General features: G+C 45.1%; 1 protein-coding gene across 1 annotated transcript in view; it reads right to left on the bottom strand.

Annotated features, from left to right (window-relative positions):
* The window catches only part of AATK (apoptosis associated tyrosine kinase), a 129,919-nt gene extending 114,441 nt beyond the window's left edge, over window positions 1-15,478 (bottom strand). Inside the window, exon 1 of the mRNA XM_029597462.1 lies at window positions 15,349-15,478. Within this exon, the coding sequence (XP_029453322.1) occupies window positions 15,349-15,478 (130 nt within the window). The remainder of the gene's footprint in view (window positions 1-15,348) is intronic.
* Between the last annotated feature and the right edge of the window lie 251 nt (window positions 15,479-15,729).

Genomic DNA, 15,729 nt, shown 5'->3' on the forward strand with positions numbered 1-15,729 from the left:
CCTCTCTGGGAATGCAATATCCCAATCCTCAGCAACCTGCCAGGTTTTCTTGCTCTCTTCAAGTCAGTATTTGATGACTCAGATCGCAAGACAGTCGCTGGATCTGCTCTTTTACACCTCCAACAAGGAGCTAAGCCACTTCCGGACTATGTTATTGAATTTAAGACCCTATTTTCAGAGCTTCACTGGGACCTGGGGTGCCTACATGCAATTTTCCTAGAGGGCCTCAACTCCTGCATCAAGGATGAATTAGCAGCACTTGAATTACCTGACACTCTGGACTCACTCATTGACCTTGCAGGGAGGATTGATCGCCACCTGCGTGAACGTTCACAAGAAGTAGAGTCCTAAGAAACATCCATCAGGGAGTATCCGCTCCCGAGCAACACCAGCAACCCAGACCCAGCCTTCACCTACCACTGAAGAAGATGAACCCATGCAATTAGGCCGCAGCCCCCTAACCGCCAATGAGAGGCGCTACTGTAAGAGATTAGATCTCTTTATGTACTGCGGATAACCTGGCCATGCTGTTCAATCCTGTCCCATTTGTCTGGGAAACATGCAGATCTAGGATCCGCTGGAGGACTCTTCCTAGGTCTTACTACACCATCTTCTCCTCTCACTCTCCCAGTCTCAATCATCTCCGGGATTCCTGAATTCCAGACTCTAGCACTTGTAGATTCTGGAGCCGATGGTAATTTTTTTTTTATTTTTTATTTATGCATTTCCAAAATACAATTCAACTACAGTTAACAAATGCAGATTATAGTCATTTTTTTTCCAACATACAAATCAAAATAGATATTTATCTGCAACCTAGAGGTAATACAAGGAGAGTAGCTATAAAGAAGATAGCGAGAACAGAGGACAAATAAGGGGAATCTATTTCCCCCTTTTTATACATTTGAAATTATGAGGAATATTCGTCTGGTATAATTCATACCTCGTCCGAACCTACTGCTGTAACCTCTTGGGCATGCGAATCTAAGAAAGTTCGGAGCTGTGATATTTCAAAGAAAATGTATTTTTGATTTAAATGTGATATCTCACATTTGCAGGGATATTTTAAGAGCATTTTACCTCCCTTAGTTTCTACCTCTAATCTCAGGCCCAAAAATTTTCTTCTCCTTTCCTGGGTTGTTCTGGATCAGTCTGGGTAAACCCAGATCTTCTCTCCATGGAATAGCTCAGTACGGTGCCTCATAAACAACCGCGATACTATATCCTGGTCTGATGTAAAAGAGAAGGTGACATGCAACGTTGCTCTATTTGATATTACTGTTTCAGATGTATACTCAATTATATCAGTCAGGTTCATTAAGAACATAAGAAAATGCCATACTGGGTCAGACCAAGGGTCCATCAAGCCCAGCATCCTGTTTCCAACAGTGGCCAATCCAGGCCATAAGAACCTGGCAAGTACCCAAAAACTAAGTCTATTCCATGTAACCATTGCTAATGGCAGTGGCTATTCTCTAAGGGGGTCATTTTCAAAGGAGTTACGCATGTAAATGTGACATACTATCATAGCAATTTTCAAAAGCTATTTACTCGAGTAAAGTGCACTTACTTGAGTAAATCCTATGGACAATTCAATGGCATATATTGTAGCAATTTTGAAAAGCCCACTTACTTGAGTAAAGTGTATTTACTCGAGCAAAACCAGTTTTGCTCGAGTAAATGCTTTTAAAATCCGCCCCTAAGTGAACTTAATAGCGGGTAATGGACTTCTCCTCCAAGAACTTATCCAATCCTTTTTTAAACACAGCTATATTAACTGCACTAACCACATCCTCTGGCAACAAATTCCAGAGTTTAATTGTGCATTGAGTAAAAAAGAACTTTCTCCGATTAGTTTTAAATGCGCCCCATGCTAACTTCATGGAGTGCCCCCTAGTCTTTCTACTATCCGAAAGAGTAAATAACCGATTCACATCTACCCGTTCTAGACCTCTCATGATTTTAAACACCTCTATCATATCCTCCGCAGGCTTATTCCCATTTGAAGCATTAATTTTTGAAGAAAAGAAGTATATTTTAGAAACCACGGAGATTGCCTGCTGGGGGATTTTTAGAATCTGTAAAAAGTATTCTTTAAGCATGTCATATGGTGGCAATATATCTATTTTTGGGAAATTAAGCATTCTTAGGTTAGAATATTTCAGAGAGTTCTCAATCGCTTCAAATTTTTTCTCATTGAGAATATCTGCTCTAGCAAATCTTTGTTGCCACGATTCCAAATTACCCATTCGATTTTCTAGTTGTTCCAAATTAACATTGTTCGCTGCAATGGAAGATTTGATATTAGAAAATCGTTGGTTGGAATCAACTGTAATTTTAGTCAGATTAACTATCGCTGCTTCTAGCGATTTTATGGTAGTCCATAGTGATTCCAACGTTATCTCTGCTGGTCTTCCCAAAGAAATTAAGCCACTCCTTACCGACTCAGATTCAGCCTCGCCCGTTACGGCCTGGATTTCTCCCCTCCTCCCTTCCAACAGTAGTAGTATTTCAATAGCAGCCCCGGTTGTTGCAGATAGAGGAGGCCTCACCTGAATTATGGTTTCGGCTTCTTTTGAAACATGTTGACAAAAAACTTCAGATGTTCCTTCCTCTTCTCTGCCGTCTCCGGTTCTCACTTGAGCAGAGGAAATCAAATGTTGAGGCGGGGGAGGGGTACACGGAGCACCAGGGCTCAGAGATATTTCGGCCATGGACGCCGTCTCCCGCTCTAGACCGGCATCATCAGCGGCCTTCTTCTCCAGTGATTTTCCAGACGCCGATGCGAAAAAGGTAGAAATCCGCCTCTGAAAAGTCTCCAGTAAGGGAGACGATGTCGATATCTCCCTTACTTTTGCTTTTTGCTTCATAAGTGGCATTTTAATGCTAGTAGTAGCAATTGAAATATGTAAAAGGTAATCTGGCAGAGAGCACCTCTTCCGCGTCTACCTCATAGCGCAGCCATCTTGCTCTCCTGCCGGTAGTAATTTTATACTTAAAAGGCTGGTGGAACACCTACGGATTCCTATTGTTCTGACACCTACTCTGCTGCTTCTCTCCTCTATACACGGCGAGCCACTACCCGGAGAAGTTTCCTACACCACACAACCGATATGCCTGTGCACTGGCTCTCTCCATACCGAGACCATCTCATTTTTGGTCCTTGACAAAGCCATTCATCCTGTAGTGCTTGGCCTACCATGGCTGCAAGACCACACACCCCAGTTTGACTGGGGCACCCTGGAACTATCACAATGGGGAGCGGTTTACCACAACAGATGCTTGAAGAAAGTAACACCTGTGCCCTGCATGTCTACCAATACTTCTCTCCCAGGTTTGCCGCCACAATACTCGTCCTTTCAAAAAAAGCAGCTGATGTATTACCTCCACACCGGTCCTTTAACTGTGCTATTAACTTAAAGCCTGACTCGGAGCCCCCTAGAAGAAGGGTGCACCCACTTTCTCTATCAGAGACTGAGGCCATGATGGCCTATATTCAAGAAAATTTGCAAAACGGATTTATCAGGCCTTCCCAACTCACCTGCTGGAGCTGGATTCTTTTTTGTCGGAAAGAAGGATGGATTCCTTCGCCCATGTATAGACTACAGAGGACTTAACAAAATCACCATAAAGGACCGATACCCTTTACCTCTGATTTCAGAGTTATTCGACAGACTTCAGGGAGCCAAGATTTTCATGAAGCTGGACCTAAAAGAGGCATACAATCTGGTCCTCATTCGTCAAGGGGACGAGTGGAAGATGGCCTTTAATACTCGTGATGGTCATTTCGAGTATTTGGTTATGCCTTTTGGCCTGTGTAACGCTCCGGCAGTATTCCAAAATATAATGAATGAGATCCTGCGAGATATACTGTTCGAGTGCATGGTTGTGTATTTAGATGACATACTAATTTTTTCCCAAAATCTACAAAGTCATCAGGTAGATGTTGCCAGAGTCCTGCAGAGACTATGGGACAACCGTCTTTACGCTAAGCTTGAAAAATGTGCCTTCCATCAGGAGTCTGTTCCCTTTTTGGGCTATGTGGTGTCCAGCAGGGGCTTCCAAATGGATCCACAAAAGACCAAAAGCATACAGGACTGGCCTCAACCCACTGGTCTCAAACTCTCCGCCGATTCCACGGCTTCACCAATTATTATCGCACATTCATCCACCACTACTCGACCTTGACTGCACCATTTACTGCCACGACAAAGAAGGGAGCCAATCCTTCACAGTGATCTCCAGAAGCTGTGGCTGCCTTCCAAACCCTCAAGGAGGCTTTTCTCAAAAAACCTTGCCTTTGCCATCCGGACCCTCAACGACCGTTTATAGTCAAGGTTGATGCCTCCGATGTCGGAGTAGGAGCTGTGCTGAGTCAGAACAGTGACACTCATACACTGCACCCTTGCTCTTTTTTTTCTGGCCATAATTACTCTCTAGCCGAGAGTAATTATGGTATAGGAGATAAAGAGCTGTTGGCTATCAAGCTAGCATTCGAAGAGTGGCGCCAATGGCTCGAGGGCGCACAACATCAGATAACTGCATACACAGACGACAAAAGTTTGGAATATCTGCGTTATGCGCAGCGACTGAATCATAGACAAGCCCGATGGTCTTTGTTTTTTTTAATCGGTTTGACTTTCTGCTCAAGTACCGTCCTGCTGACAAGAATACCCGTGCAGATGCCCTATCACATTCTTTCACTCCACAGAATGTCCCGGATGCACCTCGCCATATCATCAATTCCAATAAGGTGATCCTGGCCACTACCCATTCCGTTCCAGCTGGAAAGATGGTGGTACCTTGGACCCTGTGAAAGAAACTTCTTAGGTGGGCTCATGATTCCTGATTAGCCGGTCACCCTGGGCAATCCTGTACACTATCTACCTTACAAAGATATTATTGGTAGCCTTCAATGAAGGAGGACGTATGAGCATATGTTGAATCTTGCGCCACCTGCACAAGACAGAAGCCTCCGGCTGGTTGCCCTTGGGGTCTTGTCCAGCCCTTGCCCATTCCAGAGGAACCTTGGACGCACATTGCGATGGATTTCATCATTGACCTGCCAGTGTCCAGTGGAAACAACACCATATGGGTCACAGTAGACAGCTTCTCAAAAATAGCGCACTTTGTGGCATTACCCAGGCTACTATCTGCCCCAGAATTCGCAAAGCTGTTTATACGGCATATATTTTGCCTGCACAGCATGCCAAAGCATATCCTCTCAGATAGAGGTGTACAGTTCACGGCTAAATTCTGGAGAGCCCTTTGTAATAAATTTGATATTTCTTTAGACCTGACGTCAGCATATCATCCACAATCAAATGGTCAAACTGAAAGAATGAACCGTACACAAACAGTTGCTACGCTCCTATGTCAACTCCAGACAAAACGACTGGGCAGAGCTGCTTCCCTGGGCCGAGTTCGCCCTGAATTCACACCCATCAGCCGCTACTGGATCAACACCTTTCCAAATAGTGTATGGCCGTCAGCCATTACTTCCATTCCCAATACCCTTGTCGGTTTCATCTCCTGCAGCCTAAGCTTCGGCTGAAGAACTCCATCAGCTTTGGAAACAAACCAAAGGCCTTTTACAAAAGGCAGGACAACGGGCCAAGAAATGTTATGATGCTCATCACAGAGCAGCACCCCAATTCCAACCAGGAGACAAGGTATGGCTTAGTACCAAGTTCATCCGTCTCAAGCTGCCATCTGTTCAATTCGCTCCATGCTACATTGGGCCTTTTCCCTTTCTTCGCCGCCTGGGACCAGTGTCTTACAGTTTGCAACTATCTACTTCCATGAAGATACACAATGCCTGCCACATATCTCTCTTGAAGCCACTCATCCTCTCTGAGTTTCAAATAAGACTCCAGACCCGCTACCTCTTACTGCAGAAGAGGACATCACGTACCAAGTGGATGACATTCTTGATGTACGTAAACATGTAAAGCAGTGGGAGTACCTCATATCCTGGGAAGGATATGGGGCAGAAGAAAATAGTTGGGAACCTGCTAATAACATCATTGACAAGGATTTAATTCTCAATTTCATCTAACTCATCCAAGGAAGCCAAAACCTCCTGGGAGGGGCCCTAAGAAGGGGGTACTGTTGCGCCTGTCAGTCGCAGACAGCTGCACAACAGTACTGGGACAGTGTAGGCGATCCTGTTCGCCATCTTGAATTGAGGATTACCTAGGGTGTGCGCGTGCCAGGCCCTCTCTTAACCACGTCATGGCGCGAACTTCAGGGGCGTCCCCTCCACATGACGTCACCCACCAGGGTATTTAAGCTATTCGGACTTTGCTTCCTACGAGTTAGCAAGGACTTCCTTCCTGCTGAATTCCACTCCACTTGGAGACGCTTCGCTATTCATTACACTGAACTGTTCCTGAACTCCGGGATTTGGACGCTTTAGGTACCTGTTCCTCGGGGGCCTTGTCGCATTCTGGCTATCCGCTGCTCGGAGGTGCCTTCCTGCCTGGAGAATCTATCTACTCTTGATTGGGACCCAACCTCGTTCACCCTTGTGAGTACGCTTCACATTTGCTACCATCTTGCTGATGGAACCTCCGGTGTACCCCGTGTCTCAGGCCACTACCAACTCTCCTTTGAGTTGTGCTTCATTATCAGAGTTAAACAGAAGATGCCACTACATCACAGGCATGCGCGGTGTGTTGCATGGCCACCCTAAGAGCACTTCTCAGGGCTTCCCATGTCACTCTGCTGTTCCATACCTACATACACATTCCTGCACATATATCAAAAATGGTTCCCACCGTTACAGTACCACGTTAAAGCACACCAGCTTCTACACTTCAGAGTGAGAACTCTCATCTTTACTGCTCTGCTGACCTCCTGCACTTCTCTTACCAACATCAGTGCTGATTCTCGGTGTACCCCGCGCTGCGGGCTACTACCAGATCTACCTCCTGAGAAGTGTTCATCTGAGGAGGAATTCCCTAGCATACCCCGCTCCGCAGGCCACTACCAGGAATATCATCATTGAGCCACATTACTACTCTGGACTGTGTCTTCCTTCCCACTCGGTGGGTACTTCATCTATGTTCCAGTCTAATAAAGTCTTGTTACTAACTGTATCCGTCTCTGCTGAGGCCATGCCTATCGTGGTGAGTCCCCACAGGGCTTCTCCCTGTGGGTGGAGTCAGCTCTCACTACGATCCAGGGTCCACAACCATACCAGAACATAACACACGCTTTTATTTTTTATGTTCCTCTGACCTACAATTATGAAGAAAAGTAAATCAGGGAGCTTCTGTGCTGATCTGTATCAACGCCCCCTTCAGGCATCAAATTGATATAAGGAAAGTATAAAATCTAGCAGGAAGAGTCAAAGAGCAGAGTAAAGATAGGATCCATCCAAGCACAGTCTGCAATCATATTCCAGAAATATAGAAATCATAAAATTAGGTACAGACCAGAAAGAAGACCTGCAAATAGAACTGAGAAACGGAATGGTGGAGCCAACAACAGGCAAAGTGATATTCTGAGAAACTGCATTAGCGCTGTGGCTTTGAACCTCATCACTAGAAAGATGCTGGCATGTTCTCCTGCTGCAGTGCAGTCCTGCAAACATGGCACTCAGAGCATCACTGCAGAGAATCCCAGAGGGAGCAGGAAACAGGGCTTTACTGACAAACAGCAAGCACACACAGAAGGCATGGAAACTTGCATGCTAACACACACAACATGCACACACATAAGCACAAAATGCACACATACAGAAAACATGCACACATATGCAAACAGCAAACATGCAGGCACACACATAAGGAGAGCACATACACAAAGCTTGCTAATATGCAGAGTGCAAATATGCATGTGTACATTCAATGCAAACCTGCCCACAAAAAGCTTTTAGTGTGTGCACACACATGCAATGCACGTGGACAGAGCATGCAAACATGCACCCACAATACACACAACACACATGCACAAAGAGTGAAAACTTGCAAAGGGCATACACATACAAAGTGCAAATATGTATTTGCACATACAGAAGCATACGCGAACAGCATGAAAATGTTTGCACAAAAGTGCATACACACACAAAACGTGAATGTGCACATACAATATGAAGACATATACAGAGCACACAAATAGAAATCAAGCAATGTGCACACTCACATAAAGTGCAAACAGGCATGTGCACACAGGAAAAACTTGAAAATGTTCTCACAGAGTGCACACACACACATACCATATAAAAAGGGGGATGATTTTCACACTGCCCACATTGGGACTGAGTCTTCAGGTTTTGCACCAGTTCTCAATGGAAAAGTGCACATGTTCTTTCACTTTGATATTTACTCCGTGTACAACGTACTAGCAGACATTTGCAGATTTTTTTTTTCATGGAAAATAATAAGTAGATTTGAAAATGCTCTCTTGAGTGTACTTTTCTTCCCTAATCTAAGCACGGCCCTGGAAATGCCTCCCCTCTGACTAAAAATACACACATTACTGCACAATGTGCAGACTTAGCCACGTTAAGGAAAGGCAATTTTCAGATGGCAGACGTGCGCACACACACACACACACACACACAAAGACGCACAGAAAGCATGGAAGCAAACAGGCATTCACCCAAAGACACGCAAAGTATGGAAACAAGCAGGCATTCACACAAAGACACACACAAAGCATGGAAGTTGGCAGGCACTCAACCAAAAGGGGTAATTTCAAAAGGACTTACATGATTACCGGGGTTTACATGTGTAAATGCACTTTACGCATGTTAAGTGGGCTTTCAAAAATTGCTGCAATAGTTTGTTACATTTACACATGTAATTCCTTTTAAAATTACCTCCAAAAAGAACAAAGACTCAAAAAGGACATACATGCACACACAGACAAAGGAAAAAAGCACAAAAATACAAAGCCTAAAAAAAAAAAAAAATACAAAATGTTCAGCAAAAAAGAGTGCAAACAAAGTGCAAACCTACATAGACAGTTGACTGTAATGGCACAGAATAGAAGGGCAGCCTACCATGTTCCCTCTGTGGGAAGAGACTACTGGACACTGGGGGCAGGCTCTTTCAGTTGTGCTTCATTATCAGAGTTAAACAGAAGATGCCACTACATCACAGGTATGCACGGTGTGTTGCATGGCCACCCTAAGAGCACTTCTCAGGGCTTCCCATGTCACTCTGCCGTTCCATACCTACATCCACATTCCTGCACATATATCAACAATTGTTCCCACCGTTACAGTACCACATTAAAAAAAACCAAAACCCATGAAGGAAGGGCTGGATTTGAAAACAGACACTGCTTGCAAAATAACCCCTTGCGCTGCTAGGGTAAGTGATACAGAGTTCAATCACAATAAGGAGCTGATGCAATAAAGTGCGCCCGGCCTAGCACACAGGTTTAGGTGCGGTTGGACGCACGTTTTGGATGCGCTAGACTAGTACCCGATGCAACAGGGAGATTAGCGCTTCTAAAATACGTACCCAAACGAATGCGTAGCCGATAGCACTCATCATGTGTAAATTCCATGTAGACGAGGCTGTTCGCTATTATTTATTTATTTAATTCATTTCTTTTATATACTGACATTCGATCGAGATATCACATCGGTTTCCAGATAACTAAAAGAATAGGGTGGTAACAGCCCTATTTTACATTATAACATGGTAATAAATGCTATTACCCCCGATGCAGAAAAATCGCTGGGTGCCCAATGCACGCTTTTTAATGTGGCAAATTTAACTCCACCCTTGGAGCTGGCGTTAAGTCAATACACACGAGTCAAGGGCTCATTACAAATTTAAAAATACTGTCCTCTGTGGTTTCTCCTATTAGTATCGTTGTGATACTTAAATCTACTGCTTGCGGTGTTTAAGAGTAAAGGTTTGATGTTAAAAAAAAAAATAAATTTCTGGACTCACAATATAATAATGCACAATATACACGCTCCAGGCCGATTTTTCCTCTTGCTATTGTGCGGGTATATTTTGTGTGCCTATTGGGTGAAATCGATCTGACGCGGGATAAAACAGATGCTCGTATTTGGGGCCCACTGTGTGTGCACAGCCGCATCTCCTGGGCGCCCGATGCATTTGAGCATTAGGGATGCATAATTCTCCCCTGCTGCGTCCTTTTTAACGTAGCAGCTCATTAAAGTATTGCACTGGGCACCCAGGAGTCGTGGCTGTATGCGCGTTAGGAATATGAGCACCCGTTTTAACGCATATTTTATTGCATCAGCCCGTCACTCTTTACATAAATAGATCTATAGTGGCCCTTTAAACAGCCACTTCTTGCATGATCTGTTCTGCCTGTTTCTGTATGATTAATAAATAATTCTTACTGCGCCCAGATTAGATCTTTGAAGACACTAAACTTCTCTTGAAAAGAAAGATCTCTGGCATAATAAGAAGAATCTTGAATCATTTAAGAGGTAACATTGTGTATAAGTTACACTCATTTTCAAAGCGGACTTAATGCGCTTTGAAAGTTATCCCAGCAAAACTACATGCATGTGTTTTTGCTGAATTTCCACGCATGCTTTTTAAGATCACAAAGAATGCATGGAAATCCCAACTCTTCCCCCTCCCCCACCCCAGAACGCCTCTCCCCTAAGCTGTGAAATGCATGCACAGATCCGTCCCGCCATTTCCTCAATGCAGCGGAAGATCATACAAAAGCCCATACAAGATGCAAAGGTAAATTTCTGTAATTGTGCAAAGACAAACTGATACCAAACCTCATTCCACGAATCACTAATACCTGTCTCGCTTTTCTTACACGGGAGCCTGGGCATCCTTTTCTTTTCCCCGCTCTCTTTTTTTTTTTTTTTTTTTTTTAATTCTCTTCTCTACCTTCCCGGGCCCCTTCAAACTGGCGCCAAGTAAATCCACCTGCTGCTTCCTCACAGAAGCGTGTTCTGAACAGGGAGAGATTATAACCCCTGCTCATCCCTGTTCCTCACCTCAGCATTTGATGAGAGGAGAAATCCTCACGGGCTGTTCTATCCCCACTCCAGCACACAACACAGCACAAGAAATGGCAGATACTCAACAGCTCAAAAGAGTTATTATAAGCAAACACAACATGGACAAGGTAGTAGGGTAAAGGGATTTTGTTGGCGGGTTTCTTACTGTTTCTTGCAGAAAGTCACTGAGAATCAGTGGCAAAGTACAAATTAGATTTAACGTAACGTCCTAGGTCTTCTGGAGCGTAGTCCAATGTTCTGAGTACTAGACCTTCCCAATAAGATCAAAGAGAATTGGCTGCAGTCCTATCACCACCATAAACATGACCCTAGCAGATTAAGGATATGGAGTTTGGTCCTTAACAAGAGCGTGGCTGAGCTGCCTTCCCAGCTCTTTACCGGTGCTGCTGTGAAAACATCTGTTGTGACCCCCCCCTCACAGGTGTTGTGCCCCTAAATTCACTGCACCCATTTCATCCTTCAGGTGGACTGGGTGTAAATGGCCCAGAATCACAGCAGCTGAACAGACCCTATATGTATAAACAACCGCTTACTTCCTCTTTAAAAGATATTAGTTACTTCTCCTGAAGAGCCATCTGAAGGCCAAAAGCAATCCCAGCAAATAATTAAGCTGGGCTTAATTCAACTAGTTAGGACTAGAGACTGTGCACAGGTCCTCCTTCCACTGGGACCAGTCAGAGCTAGGTGGGTGGAAGAGGTAGCTCAGGTCTCGGGAGGGAGGGAAGGAGGGAGGGAGAAGACCAACTGCTGCTACAGGGGTGGGCCCTGCTTGCCAAAGAGCGATGATGAGCATGTGCCCTGGACAAGTTTCTTTAGCCCTCGGGCCAGCCAGGGTTCCCAGAACCGCCTAGGCAGACTATGTCAAAGAAGTAAAAACAAAATAGGAAGAAAAAGTGGATAAATGAAAAAAAAAGAAAGAAGAACATAAGAACATAAGAAATTGCCATGCTGGGTCAGACCAAGGGTCCATCAAGCCCAGCATCCTACTACTAATTAGGATGAGAGCATAAGAATTAAATTTACCAGTCCAACAATGGTGCACATGACCAAGTTAAAAGCTGATGGAATTCTTAGCTCTTCTGTACAGATGACACTAAAAGAACAATTTATCAGGTGGATTTGCAAAGTCTTTTGTATTTTTCATCTCTTCTAAGAACTTAGATTTTGGAATTCATTAAAATGCCCTTAGAACTGGACCAGCTGAGGGCTCAGTGGCAGTGCTGAGGACCCGCATTCAGTGCCTGGCTCAGACCTTCACAGCCACTTGGTGGAGGGAGTTCCAGTTATCACTCAAAGGGGCAGGAAGAAAACTGCTGGGCAAAATAAATAAATAAAATCCTATAAAACACCATACATTATTCTCAGTCTATGAATCAGATCCTTTGTACACAATAACACAATCCAGCAAGTGCATGTTGGACTGTATGGGTGGAAAGAGGAAAAAGAACTTGGAAAAAAAAGCACTGCCAATCTCTCCCATAAACAGAATAACTACACGCTGCGCTGTACAGGGCAAACCAATGGATCTTCTCCCCAAGAGCTTACCAGGGAAAGCTGGTGGTTTGTTGACTGGAGGAGGTAAGACTGGAACCTTATTCTGCAGAGAGATTCCATCTCTATCTAACCACCAGGCTACACAGTGCATCCTAAATCCTGATGCAGAGATGGAATCTACCATGCAAGGAGAACCAGGGCCCCCTGATCCACTGCCAGTCTCCGCTCCTTACGATTTGCTAAAGGCTTCACTGTTTGAGATTCAAGGGAAAATAAGAGGTCACCGCACTCCTTCAGCTGCTGTCAGCGACAAGTGTAGAGTTCATTATGAAGCAGGCTCACAACAGCCCCAGCTCCCTACTGTTAATTACTCTCGTACACTCTGCAGAATAGGATTCATCAGACCTGAATTTAAGACTCATGCATGCAGCACTGTTATGAATTTCAGTATTCCGGCATTTTTTTTTATTTTTTTTTTTTTAGTGGAAGGTGGTGAACATATGTTGTTTGCAAAATATCTTCAATTAGACATGCCGGCAGCGGTTATTTTTCATCCCCAGGATTCTGAGCAAAGGAATTAAGTGCAATGCAACTAAAATCACCCTTGAAACAAACGTGCACATCTCATCCTCTGAAAAAAAAAAATGCAGGTGGTATGTCTTCATTTGACAACTGCAGCAATGATTATTAAAAGCAGGCATATTCATTTGTACCTTCTGGTTTGTGAGGATGAAATGTGCAACATAGTCTGAGAAGAGAGATGGTGGTTAATGCAACAGCCTACAAGATGTAGAGGGAAGGTTGGATCATCTACATGTTGGGAAAGGAATAACCTGTCTCTCTCTGATGTGGGCAGGCCTGGGGCAATAATCCAATATGAGGTTTCAAAGTCAGGGATGACCACAGACCTTGCAGTACATGGAAGGGGGTTATGGACTCCCTTTGAAATTGGGAGCTCAGGTATGTTATGGTGCCAGCAGCAATACTAACTCCAAAGATGCCCCTACCTTGGTCTTATCAGAAAGGGCACACCTGAGATAAAGTGATAATATGTGCCAACGTATTTTAATAGATGTCAGTGTGTGATTCCTGCAACTCACATATTTCAGATCCCAGCTTCAGTGACAACCTGCGTTGTACCACAGCCTTGTGAGAGGAGGCAGTATTGTTTCAGGTAATTAATCAGCCTTAGCCCTCTGAATATTGAAAGTACCCTGTGTGCCTGCATGACTGCAGTTCAGGACCTTTTGTGGCAAAATTCCGATATTTACATTTGTTTCTGTCCAGGGTTAACACAGTACTTTGTTTCAAAATGATTTGTTCATTTCTAATTTAATACACATGCAGCTCTTCCTCCATAGCTGACCGTACAGGACCCATATTAGTTAACAGATTTAGGAATAGAAAGGAATGGAGGTTTAAAAGAAAATCATGCAACAGAATGAAACTCCTGAAAGATCAGCTGAGACACTATGGTCATTTCATTTCATATTTATATGTATGTATAGGCACATCTGGCACACTTGTCCCTCAAGGTACATTTTTCTACAATATTTATTACATAGTCTGCTATTAAAAAAAAATAACAAAAAAAAACCTCATCTGCTTCCAGCTAGAGTGTAAATGAACAGCTGTTAACATGACAAATATAAATGCTCATCTCTACAAGCCATGATACCTTAAACTGAAGTAACTTCAAAATTCAACACAAACAATCCAGGAGGTTCAAAAAGAAACTGTCATTTGGACTTCTTGCCTAATCCAGTCCCCTTCAGTGATGTTGAGAAGTCAAAATAATTCATAGACAAAGTCACCCTTTCCTCGTTTTCCCTACCATCCAAAACCATCCATGCAGCTAAATCTTCCATGGTAAACAACCACCAGGAGGACTGGTGTGGCTCCAACGCAGAGATGCAAGGACAGGTGAGGCTAGTTGGGACCAGAGGGGATTTTCACGTCCCTTCTGCCACCCTCTTAGCATCAGCGCTTTTCTACAAGCCTGTAACTACAGCATCCATGCGGTTAAACTGAAAGAGGACATCGCTTATACCGTCCTGTGCTGGCCTAAGGTAGGAAGGGAAAGATAGAGCGCTTCCTCCATCTGCACTCCCTAAAAGCTCGATGCTTCCTAATGGATCAGCCCTAGCAAAATAAAAAAAAAAAAGATCCACAGCACTCTTTCTATTAGGCTTTTTCATAACACCTCCCATATAACGCGTCTCTGCCTTTGTCTGAACCGAATCATGATTCGTGCTTCTTCGCAACACTCAGACTTGGGGGTCAGAAAGAGGATGGTTAGTTGTGATGCTTATTGGGAGAGATAGTGGAATAAAAACCACATCACACACACTAGGACATCTTTCACTGCCTAGACCCAGATAATCGTGACACCAAGAAAATGCGACATCATCCGCTTATACGCTCCCGGATTCCAGGTACTGAACAACCTCGCGATTCCTAATTGACCCATATCGCGACACGCAGGCGTCCGTTACCTCCGGGACCGAGCTGGCCATGCAGGCTCCCCCCCCCGAGCAGAGCCTGGCCGGAATGTGCCGGGTCCTGGGCTGAACGAACCCGATCACTGCAGTGGCGATTCTGCAGCAAGCTCCAACCTCCAGAATGAGCAGTAACGAGCACTTAAGGGTTAATGCGCTGTAAGGAGAGGCTGCAGGGGCAAGGGGCAGGAAGTAGGAGCAAGAGAAGTAGGGGGCAGGAGGAAGAGGAGGCAAGCGACAGAGGAGGAGGAGGAGGGGCAGAGGGCAGGAGGAGAGGGCGGGATCAGGAGGATGAGGCTGAAGCCCTGCCGGAGAGCATCAGTCTGGAGCGGGAGCGAGCCGGGCCGGGGAAAGGAGCAGGTTGCTTCCACTTACCGGGGTGGAAGTGGGAGCTGAAAGCGAAGCTGGGGCTGCCAAAGGAGACCGACATGAGAAGGACAAGGAGCGAGGCCGGGGTCGGGGAGCCACAGCGCCTCACCCCCGCCTCTGGGAGCCGAGCCCGCATCCTCCGGGTCTGGGGCAAGGGGCGCGCACACAATCCCCTCCCCCGCTCCGGGAGAGAAGCGCGTGCTCGGGAGCACAATCCCCTCCCCCACTCCGGGAGAAGCGCGCGCATGAGAAAACAACCCCTCCCCCATGCCGGGGGGGAGACGCGCGTGTACGGGAACACATCCCTCCCCCCACTCAGGGAAAAGCGCGTGCACGGGAACAATCCCCTCCCCCGCTCCGGGAAAGCAGTGCGTGGTCGGGAATACA

The sequence above is a fragment of the Rhinatrema bivittatum genome, chromosome 4, assembly GCF_901001135.1.
Source record: "Rhinatrema bivittatum chromosome 4, aRhiBiv1.1, whole genome shotgun sequence".
Lineage (NCBI taxonomy): Eukaryota > Metazoa > Chordata > Amphibia > Gymnophiona > Rhinatrematidae > Rhinatrema > Rhinatrema bivittatum.